Genomic DNA, 26,528 nt, shown 5'->3' on the forward strand with positions numbered 1-26,528 from the left:
TTGAGTCCCTGCTAGGGAAAATGGTGAGGTATACATAGAAGAAGAAGAGGAGGAGGAGGAAGAAGAAGAATTTATTATTTATTCCCCACCCATCTGGCCGGGTTTCCCCAGCCACTCTGGGTGACTTCCAACAAAGTAACAAAATACAGTGGTCTGTTAAACATTAAAAGCTTCCCTAAACGGGGCTGCCTTCAGATGTCTTCTAAAAGTCAGGTAGTTGTTCTTCTCTTTGACATCTGGTGGGAGAGCGTTCCACAGGGTGGGTGCCACTACTGAGAAGGCCCTTTGCGTGGTTCCCTGTAACTTGGCTTCTGCAGTGAGGGAACCACCAAAAGGCCCTTGGAGCTGGACCTCAGCATCCGGGCTGAATGATGGGGGTGGAGACTGGGTATACTGGGCTTTTTAGGGCTTTAACGGTCAGCACCAAGACTTTGAATTGTGCTCGGAAACGTACTGGGAGCCAATGCAGGTCTTTCAGGACCGGTGTTATGTGGTCTCAGCGGCCGCCCCCAGGCACCAGTCTAGCTGCCGCATTCTGGATTAGTTGTAGTTTCCGGGTCACCTTCAAAGGTAGCCCCACGTAGAGCGCATTGCAGTAGTCCAAGCGAGAGATAAGTAGAGCATGCACCACTCTGGCGAGACAGTCCGCGGGCAGGGAGGGTCTCATCCTGCGTACCAGATGGAGCTGGTAGACAGCTGCCCTGGACACAAAATTGACCTGTGCCTCCACGGACAGCTGTGAGTTCAAAATGACTCCCAGGCTGTGCACTTGGTCCTTCAGGGGCACAGTTACCCCATTCAGGACCAGGGAATCCTCCACACCTGCCCGCCTCCTGTCCCCCCAAAACAGTACTTTTGTCTTGTCAGGATTCAACCTCAATCTGTTAGCCACCATCCATCCTCCAACCGCCTCCAGACACTCACACAGGATTTTCACCACCTTCACTGGTTCCGATTTGAAAGAGAGATAGAGCTGGGTATCATCCGCATATTGATGGACACCCAACCCAAACCCCCTGATGATCTCTCCCAGCGGCTGCATGTAGATGTTAAAAAGCATGGGGGAGAGGACAGAACCCTGAGGCACCCCACAAGTGAGAGCCCAGGGGTCTGAACACTCATCCCCCCCCACCACTTTCTGGACACGGCCAAGGAGGAAGGAGCGGAACCTCTGTATAACAGTGCCCCCAGCCTGCTCAAGGGATTATGGCCTGTCTCAAACCATCCCCATTTTGTAGTCCTTCCTTCATGGAGTAAAATAAAAGTGGAATGGTGCAGATCCGATGTATGGTTGATTTTCTATGAATTTATAACAGAAGCGTAGCGTATGTAGTGTGTGTGAGAGTGTGTGCGAAGTTTGTACAAACTGAATGATTGAGGGGGGGTTTCCTACGACAGGGACACAATACTGGCGGCGAAGGCGGACTCTACAAATGCCAGGCAGCAATTAACTAGGCGCAGCAGGCACAGATCACGGGGGTTAAGGCGCCATTGCGTCAGCATCCTTGCACGGCAAGCATGGCTCCAGATGATCCCAGCGAAACAAGCTGCTCTCTTAAAAGAACTGTCTCCAATTTTCCTTCCCTCTTCCCTGCATCTGTTTCTGTTTTGGGGTTGATGTTTTTCCATCCCTGGGGCAAGAGAGGCTCTCCGGAGGAGCCCAACGTTTTAGGCCGCCAGTGGCATCCAGATCGAAAAGAGGAGGCCGGCGATATTTGTTTAGCTCCGAAAACACCAACGCCGAGATGGCAAAGGCCACGCATTCCATGGAGATCGCCGAAGGTTTAAGGGGAAGAAAAGGGAAGAGATGAGCCAGGAAGGGATGAAATCTTTTGGCTCTTGTTCCCAATACATTGTGCGGGAGTGTTTGGCTGGGAGGGGGTTCAGGTGGAGGGGGCCATTCTAGGAAGGAATAGGGGTAGTTTGCCTTCATGCCTGGAGAGTTACCTGGATCCAGAGCCCACAAAGGCCATAGCCATAGCTGTCAACCGTCCCTTATTTGGCGGGAAAGTCCCTTATCCCAGCGCCGTGTCCCGCTGCTGTCCCTTATTGATGATGTCCCTTAAATTTCCCAGGTTTCAAAGGAAGCAACTCCTCTCCCTCCCTCCCTGCCGGCCAGGGAGGAGGGGGGCTCCAACTGTGTTGCTCGGCTGCATTGCTCACCCAATAAGGAGTCGCAGAACGACTGGGGGGTGGAGCTTGCATGCCTTGTGCCGATGAAATCGGCCGCGTTGCCTGGGGACTCGCCTTTGCTCAGCGCTTCCCAGCGGAGAGGTGACGGTGGTTTTCCTTGCTGCGTCCCCTTTGCCGGGTTGCTGCGCTGTGGGAACCACCGCTTGAGGCTTGGTTTGGCTGCTGGCTGGGCTTTCTGCCTTTGGCTGGGAGGGGCTCAGAAGTTGAACATACCTGTGCCTGAAAAATCCCTTATTTTGGCTGCTGATCCCTTATTTTCGAGGCTGCTGGTCCCTTATTTTCAAATCTGTAAGTTGACAGCTATGGCCATAGCTCACTTGTAGGTTCCAGATTCAAATCCTGCAGCTTTGAGGGGAAGTGTGTGGAACAGGTCTCGGTATTTTGATTTCTGGGAATGGAGTTGAGAGACACCCTAACCTGGGGAGGAAACAGCAAAGACCCAATGAAGAGAGCACAGCAGAGGTTGTATTTTCTGAGAATCCTCCGGAAAAACAATCTCTCAAAGGACCTGTTGATGGCATTTTACCATTGTACTGTGGAGAGTGTATTAACTTATTGGTCTGTGTGTGTGGTTTGGGAGCTGCACGGTCAGGCAAAAAACAATGATGTCCGGGGTTGTAAAGACTGCGGAGAGAATAATTGGGTGCACTCTTCCCACCTTGGATGAAATCTGCACTTCCAGGTGCCATAAGAAAGCTGCAGAGATAGCGCAGGATAGTGCGCACCCCAGAAATGATCTCTTTCAGCTTCTGCCTTCTGGAAGAAGGTCCAGGGTTATAAAGACTAGGACTAGCCGCCTGAGAAACAGTTTCTAAACAAATGCGATTTTGGTTTTAAACGCAGTGTAAGGTAGTCTCTATGGGAGTATATTGTATTTAATTACTGGGTATCAGAGTTTTTAGGAGGCTAACCAGGCTGGGATAGCTGGCTTGTTAGTTTCTGAATGCCTGGTGTAGATTTCGTTGTTCTGTATGGGACAATGACAATAAATATTATTGTATTGTATTGTATTGTATTGTATTGTATTGTATTGTATTGTATTGTATTGTATTGTAGGGAACCCGGCCTGAAACCCTTGAGAGCAGCTGCCAGTCAGTGTAGGCCATACTGAGCTAGATGGAGCAATGATCTGACTCAGAATACGGCAGCTTCCTATGTTCTTATGGCTCCTCCTCAGTCCGGTCCCTGACACTGAGTGAGCTGACATCCACATTGTATGGCGCTAGTGGCAGAGCAGCCTCTGGCGCTGATTGGCTTATTGCAGCCAACAAATCTGCATGGATTCCATGAATGGGCAGCATGGATTCCATGAATGAGAAGCAAAGTCAGGGCTTTGGGGCGGGTGTGTTGGCAATGGGTCCCTTGGTAGGGTGCAACCCCTGGAGCTGCCTTTGAACACCCCGAGGACTTTGCCTTGGATAGCTCAGTTCATAGAAACATAGAATTGCAGAGTTGGAAGGGGCCCTGAGAATCATCTAGTCCAACCCCTACAATGCAGGAATACGCAGTTGTCCTATACGGGGATTTTACCTGCAACCTTGGCGTTATCAGCACTGCACTCAAACCAGCTGGGCTACCCAGGCTGGTTAGAGCATGGTGCTGATAACGCCAAGGTTACAGCTTCGATCCACATTTCGAACAGTTGCCTGCAGTGCCTCACGGCCTAGGACCCTCGTACCTACGGGACCGCCTCTCCCGGTATGCCCCACGGAGGACCTTAAGGCCCATAAATAGCAACACCTTAGAGGTCCCGGGCCCTAAGGAAGTTAGATTAGCCTCAACCAGAGGCAGGGCCTTTTCAGCACTGGCTCCGGCCTGGTGGAACGCTCTGTCTCATGAGACCAGGGCCCTGCAGGATCTGATTTCTTTCCGCAGGGCCTGTAAGACAGAGTTGTTCCGCCTGGCCTTTGGCTTGGAGCCAATTTGATTCCCTCCCCCTCTTTCTTTTTCCTTTCTCCTCCTGTGATGAGGCTGCATTTTAATATTTTAATGTTTCGATATTTTAATATTGTATTTTAATATTGTTTTTAAGTTGTATTCATTCAACTTGTTTTTATTATTGCTTGTTAGCCGCCCTGAGCCCGGCCTTGGCTGGGGAGGGCGGGGTATAAATAAAAATTATTATTATTATTATTATTATTATTATTATTATTATTATTACAGTGGTACCTCGGGTTAAGAACTTAATTCGTTCCGGAGGTCCGTTCTTAACCTGAAACTGTTCTTAACCTGAAGCACCACTTTAGCTAATGGGGCCTCCCATCTCAACCTGAAGCAAAGTTCTTAACCTGAGGTACTATTTCTGGGTTAGCGGAGTCTGTAACCTGAAGCGTATGTAACCTGAAGCGTCTGTAACCCGAGGTACCACTGTATTCCTGCAGCGGTTTGGACTACAATTCTGTGATTCTCCTACATCGATGTATCACAAGGGACATCTTCTGAGTGATGATGACTCTCTGCCTGCTAAGTTTCCAAGGAATTTGGGGGGCCCACGGAAATACGGTCAGAGAAGACACCAGATTTCAGCCAATCTGGTTTACTCACTTCCCACCCGTCGCTTGCGGGTTGGGAGCCAGAGTCGGCGATCTTTATCACCAGCGTTTTCAATGTATACTTGGAAAACATGTCCGTGTGACGCACTCCTTCTTTCTTTTCCCTTTTATTCTTCCTTGAGCAAGCAAACGAGTGTTTAATATCTGATGCCGTCAGAGTTCAGCGCAGACCGCAAAGGACAAAAGCCGGCAGGCTTGGAAGCCACTATAAATAGCACAGCCCTTCTATTGTATTTCATCTGAATACATGTCACAACTCTCTTTTTATAGCCTCGCTGAACCTGATGTTTTCGTTGGCTGTTCAAACCCTGCGGACCAGAGAAGCCAGAGGGATGGTGGCCATAAAGACAGCTCCTCTCTCTACCTCTCGAGGAATCCCATCTGTTCACAAAGACCTACTCTGAGCTCTGTTTCTTGGTCCCTTTAGAGCGTGACAGAAAAGTTGGGAGCTGAGCTCAAAAGCCAACCGCCAATCTTCCAATCCCTTCCCATGCAGGGAAATTTATTTATTTATTCATTTAAGCAATTAAAATTTAACTCATTACATTACTCTACTTGGGGAGGGGGAATAAAAGAGTTTTACGAAACCCTCAGCCCCTTAGACTGGTACTCCCCATTTGTAAGAACACTTTCCTACGAAACTTTCCAAGTCTTTGCTGTGCCCATTTCACAGAAACAGGAAGCAAGGGTATCAGAATTCATTGCGGGGGGGGGGGGGGTTAACAAAAACTCCAAGGTGCACCTATCAGAGCCTGGTGCAAAATGGTGGTTCAGGGGCGGAGCCAGTTACCACAAGTGCGAATCTGTATTTGACATACGACACGTCAGTTAATCTGGTCCCCAACTCTTAATATTGGTTAGCAGTGTTGGAATCGGGGGGTGGGGGTGGGGTGGAGATAGAACAGATCAAAAGCAACCAATAAATAATACTTGTATTCTGCAGATGAGGTTGAGCAATTAAAACAAAACCAGCCACGGCAAAATTTATTTTCACTTGCAGATGTTACACTATCAGACATCAGAAATATTCATTTTATTATTTGTACCCGTTCCATCTGGCTGGGCTGCCCCCTCGCCAATCTTCTACAGTCCACCCAGTAGATCATAATCTACCTTCCATCTGTTGGCTCCGTTCTAGGCTGTGGTTAACAGCCTCCTCTCGATTCATTTCGTAGCAAGAACGCAACGTGATCCCATTTGCCGCGCCACAAATCCCTCTGGGCCACAGAGGAAGCGAAAGGGAAAAGTGCATTGGAACTCCGGATTCTTCCATCCAATTAATGCTCCACCGCTCATTATCCATTTAATCATATTTGATCAGCCACTAAGCAAAAACCACCTCACCCAGACCATGAAAGGAGAAGAAGACATGTTTACTGAAATAGCCAGAAGTCCCTCTGTCCTCAGGTACGCAGACCCAAGTCCCTCAGGAGCGGTCTTCACTTGCCGGACATGATCCGCAGGAATTCCTCGTAGTTCACCTGCCCATCTCCGTCCACGTCAGCCTCCTTGATCATGTCCTCCACCTCTTCGTCCGTCAACTTCTCGCCAAGCTTGGTCATGATGTGGCGCAGCTCCGCAGCGCTGACGTAGCCGTTCCCATCCTTATCGAAGACCCGAAAGGCGTTCCGGATTTCTTCCTCCCCATCAGAGTTCTGGATCTTCCTGGCCATCAACGACAGGAACTCTGGGAAGTCCACAGTGCCATTCCCGTCAGCGTCCAGCTTATCGATCATTTCCTTGAGCTCGGCTTCTGTTGGGTTTTGCCCAAGAGACCTCATGACGGTGCCCAGCTCGTTTGTGGTGATGGCACCATCTCCATCTTTGTCGAAGATGAGGAAGGCCTCCTTGAACTCAGCGATCTGATCTTCCGAGAGATGTTCAGCCATGGCTTCCTCCTTGCTTCTGACAACTTCCACGCTCGCCCTGTGACTGCCTTGGCGTTCTCCGGCACAATGAAGAAGTTCTTCTCTTCCCTTTTTTGGGAGTTGCCAAGAACCGCGGGTGTCTTCTCTGGCCCTCGGCCCAGGGATAAGCCACAATTTAGGGAAAGGTTAGGCAACACCCAGGTGGAGCTTCTGTTGGAGCAAACTGAATCACGGGGAAGTAAAAGATCCACACCCTTTTAAGTTACACAACCTGTTTGGGTAGCAAATGAAAGAGGCCAGAAGGTAGTGAACATTATTTTATTTTATTTTGGATTCCATGTAATTGGAGGAAGGGGAATCATGAAATTAGAAGTGTGGTTTTATAGGAAGGCCTTCATTTGTGGGCAAAAGAAGTTTGCAGAATCTTGGGGTGCTAGAGGTAAAAGGGTTAAATTGTAAAGGACCCCCTGGATGGTTAAGTCTAGTCGAATTTGACTACGGGGTGCAGCGCTCATCTTGGTTTTCAGGCCGAGGGAGCCGGCGTTTGTCCACAGACAGCTTTCCGGCTCCAAAAACATCTTGGAGGTCCCAGGCCACAGGGAGGTTAGGCTGGCCTCAACCAGAGCCAGGGCCTTTTCGGCCGTGGCCCCGATCTGGTGGAACGCTCTGTCCCAAGAGACTAGGGCCCTGTGGGACTTGACATCTTTCCACAGGGCTTGCAAGACAGAGCTGTTCCACCAGGCCTTTGGCCAAGGCACAGCCTGACCCCCTCCTTTGGTAATTCTGCACAGAACTATAGACCAGTGGTTGCCATCAATTTGATTTGAACTGATTTTAGAATGAATTGATTTTAGAATGCTGTATTATTTTTCATAGGGACGCAGGTGGCGCTGTGGGTTAAACCACAGAGCCTAGGACTTGCCAATCGGAAGGTTGGCGGTTCGAATCCCCGCGACGGGGTGAGCTCCCGTTGCTCGGTCCCTGCTCCTGCCAACCTAGCAGTTCGAAAGCACGTCAAAGTGCAAGTAGATAAATAGGTACCGCTCTGGCAGGAAGGTAAACGGCGTTTCCATGCGCTGCTCTGGTTCTCCAGAAGCGGCTTAGTCATGCTGGCCACATGACCCGGAAGCTGTACGCCGGCTCCCTCGGCCAGTAAAGCGAGATGAACGCCGCAACCCCAGAGTCGGCCACGACTGGACCTAATGGTCAGGGATCCCTTTATCTTTACCTTTATTATTTTACTGTTGTTAGCCACTCTGAGCCCCGCTTCAGCTGGGGAGGGCGGGATATAAATAAAATTTTATTATTATTCTTTATTTTGTGGCCAGCAGGACTAAACTGCTTCTGCCACAACAGGACATCGTGATGGAAGCCAGAGCGCATGGAAACGCCATTCACCTTCCCACCAAGAGATGACATAATAAGAGTTTATAACATTTGTCATGGCATCGATGGAGAAAGCAATTCCTCCCCCGTCATAACTCTAGAATTTATGGACATCCAAGGACGCGGGATGTTGGAAGATTCAGGACAGATCGTTTCTCGTTGGAACTCCCTGCCGATTGAGATAAAGTGTGTGCCTCCCTACTGTAGTCTCATTGGCACCTGATAAAAACATTCTTGTTTAGACACGTCTACCCACATGCTTAGAAAGTTGGAATAATTTCAATCTTGTTTCAGTATGTTTTAATGCATGGTTTTGAATTTTTCCTGGTTTTCCTGTTTTATCTTTTTGTAAACCGCTGGCACTTTTTTAAAAAAAAACAACAACAATTAATAGGTGTATACATTTTATGAAATAAAGACAGAAGGACAGGGAGAAAGAAAGAAAGAAAGAAAGAAAGAAAGATCTTCTCTTTTTATGAAGATCGCCCACTCTGGGATCCCACAGCTAATTCTCCCCTGGTCTCCTCGCTGGTCCAAATAGGACTAATTTAGCCAGCTAGCCCTGGTGAAAATCTAATGTTTATTGGATGGATTTCCCCCCAAAATGATTTTTGAATTCTGAATTTATTGTTTTTTTAACGTTTTATACTATATTTTATGCTGTTTTTTGTTGCATCAATTAAGTGTTTTAAATTTGTTGTTAGCCGCCTTGAGCCCGGTTTTATGAACCGGGAAGGGCGGGGTATAAATAAAAATATATTATTTTAGTATTTTTATTATTATTATTCTCATAACACTAGTACTTGCAGGCATCCACTGAAGCTGAATGTTGGGAGATTCGGGACAGAGGAAGAAAGTCCTTCTTCACACAGCCCAGAGTTAAACTGTGGAACTCCCTCCCACAGGAAACTGTCATGGCCACCAACATGGATGGCTGTAAAAAAGGGACTGGGCAAATTTATGGATGGACGCGGGTGGCGCAGTGGGTTAAACCACAGAGCCTAGGACTTGCCGATCAGAAGGTCGGCGGTTCGAATCCCCGCAACGGGGTGAGCTCCCCTTGCTTGGTCCCCGCTCCTGCCAACCTAACAGTTCGAAAGCACACCAGTGCAAGTAGATAAATAGGTACTGCTCCGGCGGGAAGGTAAACGGCGTTTCTGTGCACTGCTCTGGTTCGCCAGAAGCAGCTTTGTCATGCTGACCACATGACCCCGAAGCTGTATGCCGGCTCCCTTGGCCAATAAACCGTGATGAGCACCGTAACCCCAGAGTCGGCCATGACTGGACCTAATGGGCAGAGGTCGCTTTACCTTTACCTTTAATGGTTGTGATGACTATGCTCAGCCTCCACAGATGGAAGTAGTGATGTTTCTGAATTCCAGCTGATGGAAACTTCAGGAGAGGGAGAGTTGCTCTTGCACTCAGATCATGCTTGGAGGTTTCCCTAGAGGCACAAAATTGTTAGGGGTGCAAAATTTCCACACCCGGTGCTACCTCAATACAGCTGCAAGGCTCCGTTGCAAACCAGGAAGCAACCTCTCCAGACAATGGAATGACTCTTTTTTTATTATCTCTGTGGTTTCGGTCTCCTGGGTGACACGGGAACCCTGAGGCAGTGCTCGCTCCCTTTCCCTCCCTCCCACCATCCCCTCCACAAAGCCCCGGGCACTGGCAACCCAGCCTATGCCACTGACCACTGGGCTAATGTCAAACCTAGACCACATTGGCAACCCACACTATGCCACTGACCACTGGGCTAATGTCAAACCTAGACTGCACTGGCAACCCACGCTATGCCACTGACCACCGGGCTAATGTCAAACCTAGACTGCACTGGCAACCCACGCAATGCCACTGACCACCGGGATAATGTCAAACCTAGACTGCTCTGGCAACCCACGCTATGCCACTGACCACCGGGATAACGTCAAACCTAGACTGCACTGGCAACCCACGCTATGCCACTGACCACCGGGATAATGTCAAACCTAGACTGCACTGGCAACCCACGCTATGCCACTGACCACTGGGATAATGTCAAACCTAGACCGCACTGATAACCCATGCTATCCTGAAGGTCCCAGGCCACAGAGAGGTTAGGCTGGCCTCAACTAGAGCCAGGGCTTTTTCAGCTGCGGCTCCAATCTGGTGGAACGCTCTGTCACAATAGACTAGGGCCCTGTGGGATTTGACATCTTTCCGCAGGGCCTGCAAGACAGAGCTGTTCCACCAGGCCTTTAGTCAAGGCGCAGCCTGACTCCCTCCTTTGGCAATCTTTACAGAACTTAAGCTTAATGGTTGCCATCAATTGGATTTCAATTAATTTTTATAATGAAAAGTTTTTAGAATGTTGCACTATTTTATTGTTGTTAGCCGCCCTGAGCCCGGCTTCGGCTGGGGAGGGCGGGATATAAATAAAATTTATTATTATTATTATTATTATTATTATTATTATTATTATTATGCTACTGACCACCAGGATAATGTCAAACCTAGACCAGTTTTCCAGTGCTTCCTCTTCAGCTAATGAGCTGCTGCCGCTGAAAACATAACTTAGTATATCGAGGTTAAATTTGCATTCATTGCTCAATGGACTTTTGTCTCTGGCCTACACATCGCCAGCATGCGGCCCCTAGATGGCTGCCCAACAGGGAAAGCGGCCCTTGGGCCCTCAAGGCAGCCTGCCTGTTCTCTGGCTCTAATGTCCTCCTTCCCTCCCTCCCTGCTTCACTTCCCGGCAGGCTGTCTGGAGAAAAGATCTGGTGGCTCAGCGTGGTGCTTCTGATCTGACTACCATTTGTCATTTTAGTTTCTGGCCCCCAGATGGGATCATCTGTCACCCTCTGTCATTTTCCGTAGGAACCCAAAGGCCCCTGACAGAACGCGAGCCATTTGCTTTTCCTCCTCCCTTCTCAGGGAACGCGTGTTTGTCTCAGAACTACTGTGAGATGGTCATTTTTCACATGCGTCGGAGAATCAAGTTGTTTGGGGTTCTCCGGTGCTCTGAAACCACCATCTCGAGACTCAGGGGTGGAGCCTTGAAGCAAAATACCTTAAGCACTGCCTCTCCACATATGTCCCAGACCTTGTGATCATCATCTGGGGCCTTACTTCAAGTCCATCTTTCACAAGAGATCAGGAGAGCGGCAACCTGGGAACGGGGCCTTTTCTGTGGTGGCTCCCCATTTGTGGAATGTTCTCCCCAGGGAGATTCACCTGGCGCCATCACTACAGATCTGTAGTTGCCAGGCAAAAACATCCCTCTTCTCCCAGGCCTTTGGCTAATTAAACATGGCCTTCTGACCTTCTGGCCTTCTGGGTTGTGGTTTTTGTTGGTTACTATGGTATGTATGTATGTATGTATGTATGTATGTATGTATGGTATGGTATGTATTGGGATGCAGGTGGCACTGTGGTCTAAACCATTGAGCCTAGGGTTTGCCGATCAGAAGGTCGGCAGTTTGAATCCCCACAACGGGGTGAGCTCCCGTTGTTCAGTCCCTGCTCCTGCCAACCTAGCAGTTCGAAAGCACGTCAAAGTGCAAGTAGATAAATAGGTACCACTCCGGCGGGAAGGTAAATGGCATTTCCGTGCGCTGCTCTGGTTTCTCCAGAAGCTGACCTGGAAAAACTGCCTGCGGACAAACACCGGCTCCCTCGGCCTGTAAAGCGAGATGAGCGCCGCAACCCCAGAGTCGTCCGCGGCTGGACTTAACTGTCAGGGTCCTTTACCTTTATGGTGTGTATTTTTATACAGTCATACCTCATGTTACGTTTGCTTCATGTTACGTTCTTTCAGGTTGCGTCCCGCTGCGACCCAGAAGTACCGGAAAGGGTTACTTCCAGGTTCTGTCCCTCGCGCATGCGCAGACATGCAATTGACGTCACGCGCATGCGCAGGAGCGGCAAATCGCAACCGGCGTGTGTGCAGATGCGCCACTGCGGGCTGCGTTCCTTTCATGTTGCGAACGGGCCTCCGGAACGGATCCCGCTCGCAGCCAGAGGTACCACTGGATTCTAAACCACCCTGGGATCTTCGGATGAAGGGCAGTAAGGTAAAGGTAAAGGTACCCCTGCCCGTACGGGCCAGTCTTGACAGACTCTAGGGTTGTGCGCCCATCTCACTCAAAGAGGCCGGGGGCCAGCGCTGTCCGAAGACACTTCCGGGTCACGTGGCCAGCGTGACATCGCTGCTCTGGCGAGCCAGAGCCGCACACAGAAACGCCGTTTACCTTCCCACTAGTAAGCGGTCCCTATTTATCTACTTGCACTTAGGGGTGCTTTCGAACTGCTAGGTTGGCAGGCGCTGGGACCGAACAACGGGAGCGCACCCCGCCACGGGGATTCGAACCGCCGACCTTTCGGTCAGCAAGCCCTAGGCGCTGAGGCTTTTACCCACAGCACCACCCGCGTCCCGAAGGGCAGTATAAACATTTAATTAATCATAATAATGATTCTCCCTGGTTGAGATGGGTCCGTGCCCTAAGTTTAACTGGAAATGAAATTGCCTGTGAATTGCCTATGACTCAAGTTTGGACTGGAATGGTCAGGTCTTCTGGCGAAAGGGCCAACCCAATTGCAAGGGAGGATCAAAGCTCAGAACCTGCTCGCCCTGGCTTACAAAGACATGGGACCCAACCCTGGGAAGGTCTACTGCACAAGCTCCCCTGAACTGAATGGGACAACCTGCCAGGGGATTGCGCCCAGAGATGGAACTGCCAAGTGTTCTCCCGGGGAGGCGGCCCTGCCAAATAATAGACTCCACAACTGAAAAGAGTGCCATGGATTTATTTTCCCCTGGGGCCTGAGACAGCACTGTCAACATCTGCAACATCTGCCCCAGATCTTTATTTCGGGCGTGTCTCCTTCAACCTGGCTGCGAAGAGGAAGGCGCTTGAGAATGTGCCTTTGCAAGCTCCTCCAGTTCTCAGGTTGCAGTTCGGGGTATTAAGCGTCGACGGGGATGGTGGTGAGACGTAGAGCATTTCTCTGCAATTTTCAGCCAGTGGGTAAACCGAAGTCTCAGCTCCGCTGCAAAGAGAAAAGGAGAGAAGAAAGAAATGGTAAAATAGAGAATATAGTGGTACCTCAGGTTACAGACACTTCAGGTTACAGACGCTTCAGTTGACAGACTCCGCTAACCCAGAAATAGTACCTCGGGTTAAGAACTTTGCAGTCCATGGGACTCTCAAGAGTCTCCTCCAGCACCAGAATTCAAAAGCATCCATTCTTTGGCGATCAGCCTTCTTTATGGTCCAGCTCTCACTTCCATACATCACTACTGGGAAAACCATAGCTTGAACTATACAGTGGTACCTCGGGTTACAGACGCTTACAGGTTACAGACTCCGCTAACCCAGAAATAGTACCTCGGGTTAAGAACTTTGCTTCAGGATGAGAATAGAAATCATGCTCTGGCGGCAGCAGGGGGCCCCATTAGCTAAAGTGGTACCTCAGGTTAAGAACAGTTTCAGGTTAAGAACGGACCTCCAGAACGAATTAAGTTCTTAACCCAAGGTACTACTGTATGGTGAGGACTATTCGTCGACCCACTTGGAGTCATTATTATTATTGTTATTATTTATTGAATTTACATAGCGCCCTATACCTGGGGGTCTCAGGGCGGTTCACAGAAAAAAATCAAGATATAAAACCACAAAATAAAAATAAAAACAACAACCCAATAGCCCCCCAAACCCCCACATAGGATGCAAATCAGATCAGTCAAAGGCCTGGTTAAAAAGGAATGTTTTTGCCTGGCGCCTAAAGTGGTATAATGAAGGTGCCAGGTGAACTTCCCTGGGGAGTGCATTCCACAGGCGGGGAGCCACTGCAGAGAAGGCCCTGTTCTCCAGACCTCTCGAGGAGGAGGCACACGAAGGAGGGTCTCAGAGAATGATCTCGGGTTCATATGGAAAGAGGCGGTCCTTGACATATTGCGGTCCTGAGCCGTGTAAGGAATCATGGAGTCAGAAGGGTCCTCAAGTCCAACCCCCGCAACGCAGGAATCTCAACTGAAGCATCCAACAGTGTCCAACAGTGTGACGCAGCAGCTAAAAAAGCCAATGCAATTCTGGGCTGCATCAATAGGAGTATAGCATCTAGATCAAGGGAAGTAATAGTGCCACTGTATTCTGCTCTGGTCAGACCTCACCTGGAGTACTGTGTCCAGTTCTGGGCACCACAGTTCAAGAAGGACACTGACAAACTGGAACGTGTCCAGAGGAGGGCAACCCAAATGGTCAAAGGCCTGGAAACGATGCCTTATGAGGAACGGCTAAGGGAGCTGGGCATGTTTAGCCTGGAGAAGAGGAGGTTAAGGGGTGATATGATAGCCATGTTCAAATATATAAAAGGATGTCACACAGAGGAGGGAGAAAGGTTGTTTTCTGCTGCTCCAGAGAAGCGGACACGGAGCAATGGATCCAAACTACAAGAAAGAAGATTCCACCTAAACATTAGGAAGAACTTCCTGACAGTAAGAGCTGTTTGACAGTGGAATTTGCTGCCAAGGAGTGTGGTGGAGTCTCCTTCTTTGGAGGTCTTTAAGCAGAGGCTTGACAACCATATGTCAGGAGTGCTCTGATGGTGTTTCCTGCTTGGCAGGGGGTTGGACTCGATGGCCCTTGTGGTCTCTTCCAATTCTATGATTCTATGATCCCTGTCTGATAGCTGTCCTACTGTCCAAGAAAAAGCTAGCAAGAGCTTTCACACCGCAGACAGTAACGGAACTGCAGGGAACCCAAAGATCATCTGTTCGGGCCTCAGGGCCACCTGGTGGTGAGGCCAACGCCAATAGCCAAAAGTCCCAAGGAGAGTCCAAAATCCAAAAAAGCTGTGTTCATCCAGTATTTTATACACACACACAGAGAGAGAGAGGTTCTCTTGCATAGCAGGGGGTTGGACTAGATGACCGCCCCGGGTCCCTTCCAACTTCATGAGTCCATGGATATACATAGAAAAACACCAAAGAGCAGCAGCACATAGCATAATCGCCAGGACAGATCCTGTACCTCACCTCTTCTGTTGTTCCCATCCTATGAGAAGGATACTACCGAATCGGACGTTATATTAAAAAATGTCCTTTAACATGCGTGTTAGAGACGTGTAACTAGAAGCCGCTGGAGGGGCAGATAATGATTTTAATCACAGAAGGCGGAGTGGGGGAGTTTAACCCTTTCCTTCCCTCTCCGCCGCTGCAATCCTGATGAAAAGGACCCCTCTGAAGCTGCTATTTGCACAGTAAGGACACACACACAATCGGGTGCCAATGCGAAGAAGACACATTCCGTCTCATGCCTGGTTTCGTCCTGGTAAATCCTTTTGTAAGGCTGGAGCCGTGAGGAGAGGTCTGCAGGGCCTCAGCCCTACGGGACCGCCTCTCCTGGTATGTCCCACAGAGGACCTTACTGTCTTCAAATAAAAACATCTTGGAGATCGCAGGCCACAGGGAGGTTAGGCTGGCCTCAACCAGAGCCAGGGCCTTTTCAGTACTGGCCCCGATCTGGTGGAACGCTCTGTCCCAAGAGACTAGGGCCCTGAGGGAATTGACATCTTTCCTCAGGGCCTGCAAGACAGAGCTGTTCCACCAGGCCTTTGGCCAAAGCGCAATCTGACTCCCTCCTTTGGTAATCCTCACAGAACTCCAGCCCAATGGTTGCCATTAATTTGATTCTGAATTGATTTTAGAATGAATTGATTTTAGAATGCAGTGTTACTTTTACTGTTGTTAGCCGCTCTGAGCCCGGCTTCTGCTGGGGAGGGCGGGATATAAATAAATTATTATTATTATTATTATTATTATTATTATTATTATTATTAGAGTTTGGATTTGATATCCCGCCTTTCACTCCCCTTAAGGAGTCTCAAAGCGGCTAACACTCTCCTTTCCCTTCCTCCCCCACAACAAACACCCTGTGAAGTGAGTGGGGCTGAGAGACTTCAGAGAAGTGTGACTGGCCCAAGGTCACCCAGCAGCTGTAGGTGGAGGAGCGGGGAAGCGAACCCGGTTCCCCAGATTACGAGTCCACCGCTCTTAACCACTACACTACGCTGGCTCTCTTATTAGGCAGAGTTCATCCCTCAGCCTGCTGTGGCCAGCCACCTGGGGGATCCAGGTAAACCCACAAGCAAGACAGGGCGGCAGCTTGACCCCCCCTCCTCTTGTCCGAAGCCTCTACTGATGAGTGTTGCTCAAGCAGATCCTTAGGACTCCAACTCCCATCAGCCCCAGCCAGGGTAGGCTGGCTGTTAACAACTTGGGACCACTTCAGCTACAAGACGCTTTCGCTGACATTCCTGCATTGCAGGGGGTTGGAATAGAGGAGCTTTGATTTCACCCTCGGTTTTCGCCGTTATTTAAAAGCTATTCTGTGCATCTCAAATATCTTGAAATGAAAGGTAGTTTGAGAGCTGAGAATTAGGCAGAGGAAAGAAGCAAGAGAGAAGGCCGGCAAGAAACACATTTCTGATTCTGCCCAATTTTCATCCCAAAATGGGATATATAGCATATTTCCACATTTTTTCTCAGAGAAACCCATGATAAAGTGCTGACAGATATATGCCTAATATAGACATTTTTTCCTAAGCAACTTCTAATATAATGCATCTTTGCATCTTGTCGTTTTCAGGAGTTTGCACTGCTTGCTTGGGGCAAGAAAAACAGAACGCAAAATTTGGAGAAGCGCAAATTTCAAAGAATGGTACGTATTGAATTGAATTCCTGCCCTGTCCCTAAGAGATGGCTCCCTGCCTGTGGTCACATCTCCCCTCTTCCCTCATCCTTCATCCACACATCACTGCCAAACTCTTGAACTGGAAGCTCCTCAGGGCAGAGAACTCTCCTGCAACTGTGCATATAATGTGAGATTAACCTGTCCCTAGAGTGCAGGGCCACGGACACAGGTGGGGACACGGGTGGCGCTGTGGGTAAAAGCCTCAGCGCCTAGGGCTTGCCGATCGAAAGGTCGGCGGTTCGAATCCCCGCGGCAGGGTGCGCTCCCGTTGTTCGGTCCCAGCGCCTGCCAACCTAGCAGTTCGAAAGCACTCCCGGGTGCAAGTAGATAAATAGGGACCGCTTACTAGCGGGAAGGTAAACAGCGTTTCCGTGTGCGGCTCTGGCTCGCCAGAGCAGCGATGTCACGCTGGCCACGTGACCCGGAAGTGTCTCCGGACAGCGCTGGCCCCCGGCCTCTTGAGTGAGATGGGCGCACAACCCTAGAGTCTGTCAAGACTGGCCTGTACGGGCAGGGGTACCTTTACCTTTACCTTTTTAGAGTGCAGGGCCACGGGGGTCTCTGGCCATCATCAGCTTCTCAAACTCCTTGTAGGTGACTTTCCCATCCGAGTTGGCGTCCACCTGTCTCATCATCTCCTCCACCTTCTCGTCCGTGAACGTCTCCCTCAGGTTGACCAGCACGTGCTCAAGCGAGCGCATGACTTCTCCCAGCTCCGACGAAGTGATCACCCCGTCGCCGTCCGTGTCAAAATGTGTGAAGGCCTCTTTGACCACGTCGAGTTCTGCTTCTGTGAACCGGTAAGCCATGGCGTGTCCGTCCTCTGCCCAGCACAACCTCTCTCTCTCTCTCTCGTCTCCAGGAAATCACTCTCTCATTATCCCTGCTGAAATGGGAAAATCTAGCGTCTGCCGGAAGGAGGAGATGATGAATTGCTTCGGTCCACACCCTGGCCTGGAGAAGGATCTACTTGTTTGTGGTGAAACCAGTCAGAGGAACAGCTTTACCCCAGTGTAGGTCGCGCTCTTATAGGGTTGGCAGAAGCAGGTGATGCTCCACTATCAACATCCATCATCTCTGCAACTTCAAGGAATGCAAATCGGGTGGAGCTCTCGCACGTCGCAACTTTCATCGCATTATCCGTCCAGTTTCGTGACATCAGCACAAAGCCCTGAGGTCTCCCTAGTTGATTTTGTGTGTGTGTGTGTGATAAATGCACCATTCGCATAGGAACCATAGCTGTCAACTGTCCCTTATTTGGCGGGATAACCCTTATCCCAGCGCTGTGTCTTATCCCAGTGCTGTCCCTTATTGATGATGTCCCTTAAATTTCCCGGGTTTCAAAGGAAGCAGCTCCTCTCCCTCCCTCCCTGCCGGCCAGGGAGGAGGGAGGCTCCAATTGGGTTGCTTGGCTGCGTTGCTCACCCAGTAAGGGGTCTAAGAACGACTGGGGGGGGTGGAGCTTGCATGCCTTGTGCCGATCAAATCGGCAGCGTTGCCTGGGGACTTGCCTTTGCTCAGCGCTTCCCAGCGGAGAGGTGATGTGATTTTCCTTGCTGCATCCCCTTTGCCGGGTTGCTGCGCTGTGGGAACCACCGCTTGAGGCTTCGTTTGGCTGCTGGGCTGGCTGGGCTTTCTGCCTTTGGCTCGGAGGGGCTCAGAGGTTGAACATACCTGTGCCTGGAAAATCCCTTATTTTGGCTGCTGATCCCTTATTTTCGAGACTGCTAGTCCCTTATTTTCAAATCTATAAATTGACAGCTATGATAGGAACTTAGGAGTCGAACCGACGGTATTCGTCTCAGAGAATCGCAGAATTGCATTCTTTCCTTGTGCGGAAATAATGCAGTCTGTCACTGAGCTACGTAGGCCAAATATTAATCCTCCACATAGTGATTCTGCTGCAGGTGCAACACATTTTCTCAGCTCTCAAGAGGCACCATTTTACTGACAGGGGAAACACAGTTCCCTCTCTAGTTAGTCCATTGCTATTGCTGATCCTTCGCTCACAGTTTAGTGATGGACTTGACATCAGGTGTTTGGGGTTTTTTTAAAAGGATTGGGCAAATTCATGGAGGATTAGGCTACTGATGGTTCCTATATTTGATGACTAGCCTCCTTGTGCAGAGGCAGGGTGCCTCGCAGTGCCAGGTACTGATGGAATGCATTCTTTCACACCCTGAGATTCTAGGAAGCATCTGAGATGAAGAACAATGGACCTCTATAATTATGTCCTTATTGTAAGGAGACATAATTATTTCCTTATTATGCCGTTTATAATTGCATCCTTATTATGACCACAATGTGAAGCGCTGATCTCATCAACCCTCCTAGACCCATATTGGAAAGGGATATCGCTGGTGACAACTTAGATTGCCACTCCTCCTGTCTGCAATAATCTGAGTCCTTTTAGAATTTGTGTTGTTGTTTTTGTATAAAATTTTAATTAAATTTTCTGTTTTGCAATTTAAGATACTAATTTTTACACCCTTCAAATATCAGGGACTTGCCTCCTCTTTCCATGGTTCATTTTACATATCATAATTCCCTGCATATTTTACAGAAACTATACCATTCAGTATTCCATTATTACATCCAGCATAACTTATTTATCCTATTGAATTTATCTTAATTCTGCCAGTGTTTTCAGCTGTACACAGTTATTTCCCATATATTCAATAAACATTTTCCAATCTTCTCTAAACGTATGTTCTTCTTGTTCTCTTATTCTATATGTTAAGTCTGCAAGCTATACCTGAAGGAGCGTCTCCACCCCCATCGTTCAGCCCGGACATGGAGGTCCAGCTTTGAGGGCATGCAAGCTCCACCCCCCAGTCGTTCTTAGACCCCTTACTGGGTGAGCAACGCAGCCAAGCAACCCAGTTGTAGCCTCCCTCCTCCCTGGCCAGCACGGAGGGAGGGAGAGGAGCTGCTTCCTTTGAAACCTGGGAAATATAAGTGACATCATCAATAAGGGACAGCACTGGGATAAGACACAGCGCTGGAATAAGGGACTTTCCCTCCAAATAAGGGACAGTTGACAGCTATGGTTCCTATGCAAATGGTGCATTTATCACACACACAAAATCAACTAGGGAGACCTCAGGGCTTTGTGCTGATGTCATGAAACCGGACAGATAATGCGATGAAAGTTGCGACATGAGAGAGGGAGGGAGGAAGAGGAGCTGCTTCCTTTGAAACCTGGGAAATTTAAGGGATATCATCAATCCGGGACAGCAGTGGGACACAGCGCTGGGATAAGGGACTTTCCCGCCAAATAAGGGACAGTTGACAGGTATGTCCCTGTGGCTACATCAAGCCAGTGCCCCCTCTATTCTAGCATCCCATTCCTATAGCAGCCAGCCACAAGTGGCACCTGAGTGCAGCAGCCCTCTGGAAGTAAGTGAATGAGCAACAAGGACACAGGGTGGTATCCAGTGCTTGCCCTGCTCAGATTTGCCCTGTTGAAATTCTTTGATTCCTGCATTGCAGGGGGCTGGATTGGAGCTGCCCATCCAACTACAATTCTAGTTTCCCATGGCTAACTGTCTCCCATTAATTTAAGTGTGTCTGCCCTGAATGCAACTTCTTGTTGTTGTTGTTTAGTCGTTTAGTTGTGTCCAACTCTTTGTGACCCCCTGGACCAGAGCATGCCAGGCACTCCTGTCTTCCACTGCCTCCCGCAGTTTGGTCAAACTCATGCTGGTCTCTTCGAGAACACTGTCCAACCATCTCGTCCTCTGTTGTCCCCTTCTCCTTGTGCCCTCCATCTTTCCCAGCATCAGGGTCTTTTCCTGGGAGTCTTCTCTTCTCATGAGGCGGCCAAAGTCTTAGAGCTTCAGCTTCAGGATCTGTCCTTCCAGTGAGCACTCAGGGCTGATTTCCTTCAGAATGGAGAGGTTTGATCTTCTTGCAGTCCATGGGACTCTCAAGAGTCTCCTCCAGCTCCAGAATTCAAAAGCATCCATTCTTCGGCAATCAGCCTTCTTTATGGTCCAGCTCTCACTTCCATACATCCCTACTGGGAAAACCATAGTTTTAACTATGCGGGCCTTTGTTGGCAAGGTGATGTCTCTGCTTTTTAGGATGCTGTCTAGGTTTGTCATTGCTTTTCTCCCAAGAAGCAGGCGTCTTTTAATTTTGTGGCTGCTGTCACCATCTGCAGTGATCATGGAGCCCAAGAAAGTAAAATCTCTCACTGCCTTAGAATGCAACTTAGATGGATACAAACCACAGGAACAAAGGCAACTGAGTCCGCCCATCAGCCCATTGAGCTTGATATTGCCCCACACTGCCTGGCAGCAGCTCTCCAGGGTTTCAGGCCTCAGTCCTCCCCCCCCCCCGCCTGGTGATGCTGGTGGAATGGAGCTGGGATCTTCTGCACTCAAAGCAGATGCTCTGCCGCTAAGCTATGGAGACCTGCAGGATCAGGCCCGTGGCAGTGCAGCACCCTGTTCACGCAGCAGCCAACCAGACGCCCGTGGGAAACCCGCAAGCAGGATTCGAACCCAAGATCCCTCTTCAACGCTTGTTTAGATTACTCGATTGAGCTGAGATGGCAAAGCTGACATGCCTAATCAGAGAAAAGCCGTTGGCAACATTTACTAAAGATAGAAAAAAAAATCTTAATTGTTTTGCACAAGAAAGAAAAATCAGTCGTTATATTTCGGGTTGAGGATTGAAGATAATGTTGGCATACAGAAAGTAGTTTTGCTGGCTGTTTGGATGTGTTGAATAATTTGTATATACAACTGACAGATGAAGAATCGGAAGTTCTCTTTTTTTCCTCTTTTCCTCTTGCTTTCTCTTTTTCCTTTTTTCCTTTTCTCCTTCCTCTGTTTCCCTATTTCCTCTCTCTCTCTTTTAGGATTGTGTTTTTACTTAGATTAGGTTTCCAGTTTCGACAAAAAGAGATTTGGTCATAAACTTTGTATTCCTTTTCCCCCAGATCTTAATAAAACCGATTCAAAAATAAAATAAAAAACAGCCCTCTCCCCTCCTGTGGACTCCAGGAACTGGCATTTAGAAGCATTGCTTGCTGCCTCCAGCAGTTTGAGAAGCGTCTCAAATTTGCTGAGTTGCAGAGCAATGGAGTGCAGGCGGCGCTTTGTCCAGTTTAATTGTCAAATTTCTCCTGCCTGCTACACCACAAACCTTCCCAGGAGGAAAGGCTTCTGGCCAGGCAAAAGAAAAAGTGAGAGCACAGAGGACAGAAGCGAATGACTACTAAGGGAAAGAGCAATTTGCGGAGCTCCACGGAGCTCCCTGCAAATTAAACATGGAGCTCCATGAATTAGTGGTCATCGTTGGCCACAGTGAAGTCTACAGGCCTGTGCCAGTACCGGCTCATGCCCATCTCTGTATCACCCTGGCTTTTCTTTTTTCTTTTTTAAATAATATTTATTTCATTTTTCACAAATACAAAAAAATTGAAAAAGACAAAGTACAATGGAATAAGAGGGGGGGGACAAAAATAATTAAAAAAAAATACATAGAAAGCCTCCCCCCACCCCATCAACAAGAAAAAAGCAAAAAAAACCAAAGACATTTAAAAAAGAAAACACTTCCATTTTTCAAAATTCCATCCTTCTGTAACTTATTTCCTCGACCTCCTCCCACCTCCCTTTTTGTATTCCAATTATTAATTAAATCAGCAAATTCTTTCCATCTTTCACTGTTTACTCACTTATTTATCTTAATCCATTTAAACCTTATCCTCCCATCAACCATCTAGAAAATTATCTATACTCCAATCTAACAAAGAAAGAAAAGAGAAAACCCTTAAGTCTTATACCCTTAAATCCTAATGTCTCAAATCCTTATCATAATTCCACTGAAGTCCAATTAATAATAATAATAATAATAATAAATTTAATTTTATTTATACCCCGCCCTCCCCAGCCAAAGCTGGGCTCAGGGCGGCTAACAACAATCAAAATAATCCAACATTCTAAAAACCTTTCATTATAAAAATTAATTAAAATCAAATTGATGGCAACCATTAAGCACGATTCTGTACAGATTGCCAGAGGAGGGGGTCAGGCTGCGCCCTGACCAAATTCATTCCACCATCTCCCAACATTCCTTAATTATGCAATATTATACTAAATGCTGTTTTAGAAAATTCCCAATTCACCCTGGCTTTTCTTATTCCTCCTTTCCCTTCGTTCTCTCTCCAATTGAGTTTTGGGACTGTAGGCACCTTGGGGCAGGGGACTTCCTCTGCACCCCACCCCACCGCAAAGCAATGTACCGCTGTGAAAATTGCAATGGTTCGAAGCTTCTGGGAAATGATATATAACGAGATGAAAAAGACGTTGAAATATACATTTATTAAGAAACCAGAAGCCTTTTTACTTGGCATTGTAGGAGATGGTATTAATAGACAGGATTGTAAGTTGTTTTTATACGCAATGACGGCAGCAAGAATATTATTGGCACAAAAATGGAAGCAAGAAGAACTACCGAAATTGATGGACTATGCAGAATTAGATAAACTAACAGGAAGGATTCGAAACCTGCGGGACCAGACATTCTTAGAAGACTGGAGTAAATATATGAGGACTATTTGAAAATATTACAAGTAAGATTATGAGGAGAATTATTAGTTAGTGATAATTAAGAGTAATAGAGAAATTAAGAAATGCAGAAGAACGGAAAATCATCAGAGGTGTTGACGGAAGTCAAAAACATTGTATAAGAAAAGCAGTTATGTTATATGAATGTTAGAAATGATATGTTAAAAAGCTAATAAAAAATATTTTAAAAATAAAATTGCGGTGGTTTGTTACCTACGCCCTTCACTTCTCCATCATCACCCGCACAAACTCTTCATAGTTGACTCTCCCGTCTCCGTCCACATCGGCCTCCTTGATCATCTCGTCCACTTCTTCGTCCGTCAGCTTCTCCCCCAGGTTGGTCATGACGTGGCGCAGCTCCGCCGTGCTGATGTAGCCGTTCCCGTCCTTGTCGAAGACCCGAAAGGCTTCCCGGATTTCCTCCTCACTGTCGGAATCCTTCGACTGCTTGGCCATCAGCGAGAGGAACTCTGCGAAGTCCACCGTGCCGCTGCCGTTGGCGTCCACCTGGTCGATCATGCTCTGCAGCTCTGCTTCGGTGGGGTTGTGGCCCAGGGAGCGCATGACGGTGCCCAGCTCCTTGGTGGTGATGGCGCCATCGCCATCTTTGTCAAAGAGCGAGAAGGCCTCTTTGTACTCGGTGAGTTGCTCCTCCGTGAGCCGCTGAGCCATGCTGCTGCCTCCAATCTCACAACAAGCAACCTCTCTCTCTCTCTATCTATCTCTCTCTCAGTTGTGATCCCTGCCGAAACAGGAAAAGCTAGCATGGTGTAGGGGCGTTGAGTGATGTCAGCCCACACCCTCATTCGTGGCCTAAGGCCTGGCTTCAGATCTTGCTCCTTTCTGGAGAAACCTGCTGAGAAGATAGACTCATCAGGCGTGGTCTGATGCCAGAGATGGAGGGTGCTCCTCAGGGAGGGGCCATAGCTCAGTGAGAAGATCATCTGCCTAGCAAGCAGAAGGTGTCAGGTTCAGTTCCCACTGACATCTCCAGGAAGGGCTAAGAGGGACTCCTTTGAGCTAAAAGCACCGGTTAGTTACTGTGACTGGCCATAGTTTTAGGATCACAGAATTGTAGAGTTGGAACAGCCCTTGAGGGCATCTATTCCAAGCCCTTGCAATGCAGGAATCTCAATAATAATAATAATAATAATAATAATAATAATAATAATAATAATTTATTTGTACCCCGCCCATCTGGCTGGGTTTACTCAGCCACTCTGGGCAGCTTCCAACAAAGACCCCAAATACACTAAGATGTCACACATTAAAAACTTCCCTGAACAGGGCTGCCTTCAGATGTCTTCTGAATGTCAGGTAGTTGTTTATCTTTTTGACATCTGACGGGAGGCTGTTCCACAGGGTGGGCGCCACCACTGAGAAGGCCCTCTGCCTGGTTCCCTGTAACCAGGCTTCTCGCAATGAGGGAACCACCAGAAGGCCCTCAGCGCTGGACCTCAGTGTCCGGGCAGAACGATGGGGATAGAGACGCTCCTTCAGGTATACTGGGCCGAGGCGAAGCTGAACAATATAACACAACACGATGGCCAATAACAATGGCACTAAACACTATTTATAGACTAATGCAAATGGTCAGAAATTGCAACCAAAGTCTCTAAATCTTCTTCTCCAGTCGCGGTAGAATAATTCAAAAGTTCAATATGTACGCAATCTGTCACCGAATATTGCCGGAACAGAATTTCCAGATAACCAATCTGTTTCGCTCAATGCTTCATCAGCCTATCTTGATCTATTCTTCACCAGCCAGACTTGTAAGAAGTAATATGAGAAGGATGCAGTTTTATTTCTTTACAAGACAATCTTGCAGTATCATATGAGCACTGATCCAGAGCATATTTTCTACAGCATTTATATTTGCTTACATATAAGATTGGCAAAGAAGCAAAGCAGCTAGTAAGCCTGATCTTTATTGAACTGTTGCAACAGAGTGCTCCCCTCACATGCAGGAAAGGAAGAAGAACCCAGAACAAAGGTGTGCCTGCCCTTATATAGACATTTTAAATTGCCTGCCCTGGAGTCCAAGACCACCCCCAGAAACATCAAAGCTACATCACAGAAAAGGTGGTCTACAGCAGAAATCTGAGTGGGTTGTTTATCTCTTGTCTGGCAAGCTACCTGTTAATGCTTACTTGATACCCTGTGGAGCCTGGCCAGTCTTTTGTAATAATGAATACTTAGTTCCTGGGCCAGGTCATAAAGGTAAAGGGACCCCTGAGCATTAGGTCCAGTCGTGGCCGACTCTGGGGTTGCGGCGCTCATCTCGCTTTACTGGCCGAGGGAGTCGGCGTACAGCTTCCGGGTCATGTGGCCAGCATGGCTAAGCCGCTTCTGGAGAACCAGAGCAGCGCACGGAAACGCCGTTTACCTTCCCGCCGGAGCGGTACCTATTTATCTACTTGCACTATGGTCATAAAGGTAAAGGTAAAGGTACCCCTGCCCGTTCGGGCCAGTCTTGCCAGACTCTAGGGTTGTGCGCCCATCTCACTTAAGAGGCCGGGGGCCAGTGCTGTCCGCAGACACTTCCGGGTCACATGGCCAGTGTGACAAGCTGCATCTGGCGAGCCAGCGCAGCACACGGAACACCGTTTACCTTCCCGCTGGTAAGCGGTCCCTATTTATCTACTTGCACCCGGAGGTGCTTTCGAACTGCTAGGTTGGCAGGCGCTGGGACCGAACGATGGGAGCGCACCCCGCCACGGGGATTCGAACCGCCGACCACGCGATCGGCAAGTCCTAGGCGCTGAGGCTTTAACCCACAGCGCCACCGCGATGACTATGGTCATAGGCTCACCCTATTCATACACAGACATACCCTTAAGACAGGATTTGTGAAGGAAAAGACAATGGGGAGGCTTTTCCATTTGACTTTGCAAACATTTGGTCAGTTTGGGAGTCAAAAACGGCTCCAGGGCTGTTTTCCTGTGCTGCTTCAGACATGTGGTTTATATATTTATGTAGATGTTTGCTTGGTACATTTATTATATATATAATACCTTAATTTTTTTATTTCACATGGGAACCCGCCGCCCCCCCAATTGTCTGCTACTCTTCTGATGACTTAAACATTCTGTTTTCCCGAAGCAAGAGAGCTGCTCCGTCCAGAGTGGGAAGAGGCAAGGAGGAACATCCGAAGGAAAACAAAGCAGCTTCACATCATATGATTCCAGCGCCCCACCCCTCCGTTACACAGGAAAA

The 26,528-nt window shown here is 48.4% G+C and overlaps 3 protein-coding genes across 3 annotated transcripts; all 3 read right to left on the reverse strand.

The window, feature by feature from the left end:
- Positions 1-5,689: 5,689 nt before the first annotated feature.
- On the reverse strand, positions 5,690-6,770 carry LOC310659248 (calmodulin-like). The gene has a single exon (XM_083402514.1). The coding sequence runs from the start codon at positions 6,632-6,634 to the stop codon at positions 6,185-6,187; it is 450 nt and encodes a 149-aa protein (XP_083258640.1). The 5' UTR covers positions 6,635-6,770; the 3' UTR covers positions 5,690-6,184.
- Positions 6,771-12,767: 5,997 nt separating this feature from the next.
- Positions 12,768-17,891, reverse strand: LOC310659262 (uncharacterized protein). Its single transcript, XM_083402552.1, has 2 exons — positions 17,261-17,891; positions 12,768-13,020 (listed from the first exon to the last, which is right to left on the reverse strand). The coding sequence occupies exon 1, from the start codon at positions 17,541-17,543 to the stop codon at positions 17,271-17,273; it is 273 nt and encodes a 90-aa protein (XP_083258678.1). The 5' UTR covers positions 17,544-17,891; the 3' UTR covers positions 12,768-13,020; positions 17,261-17,270.
- On the reverse strand, positions 12,768-24,142 carry LOC310659247 (neo-calmodulin). The gene is made up of 2 exons (XM_083402513.1): positions 23,526-24,142; positions 12,768-13,030 (listed from the first exon to the last, which is right to left on the reverse strand). The coding sequence occupies exon 1, from the start codon at positions 23,982-23,984 to the stop codon at positions 23,535-23,537; it is 450 nt and encodes a 149-aa protein (XP_083258639.1). The 5' UTR covers positions 23,985-24,142; the 3' UTR covers positions 12,768-13,030; positions 23,526-23,534.
- Between the last annotated feature and the right edge of the window lie 2,386 nt (positions 24,143-26,528).

Source organism: Podarcis tiliguerta (genome assembly GCF_965153285.1).
Source record: "Podarcis tiliguerta genome assembly, chromosome: 10".
NCBI lineage: Eukaryota > Metazoa > Chordata > Lepidosauria > Squamata > Lacertidae > Podarcis > Podarcis tiliguerta.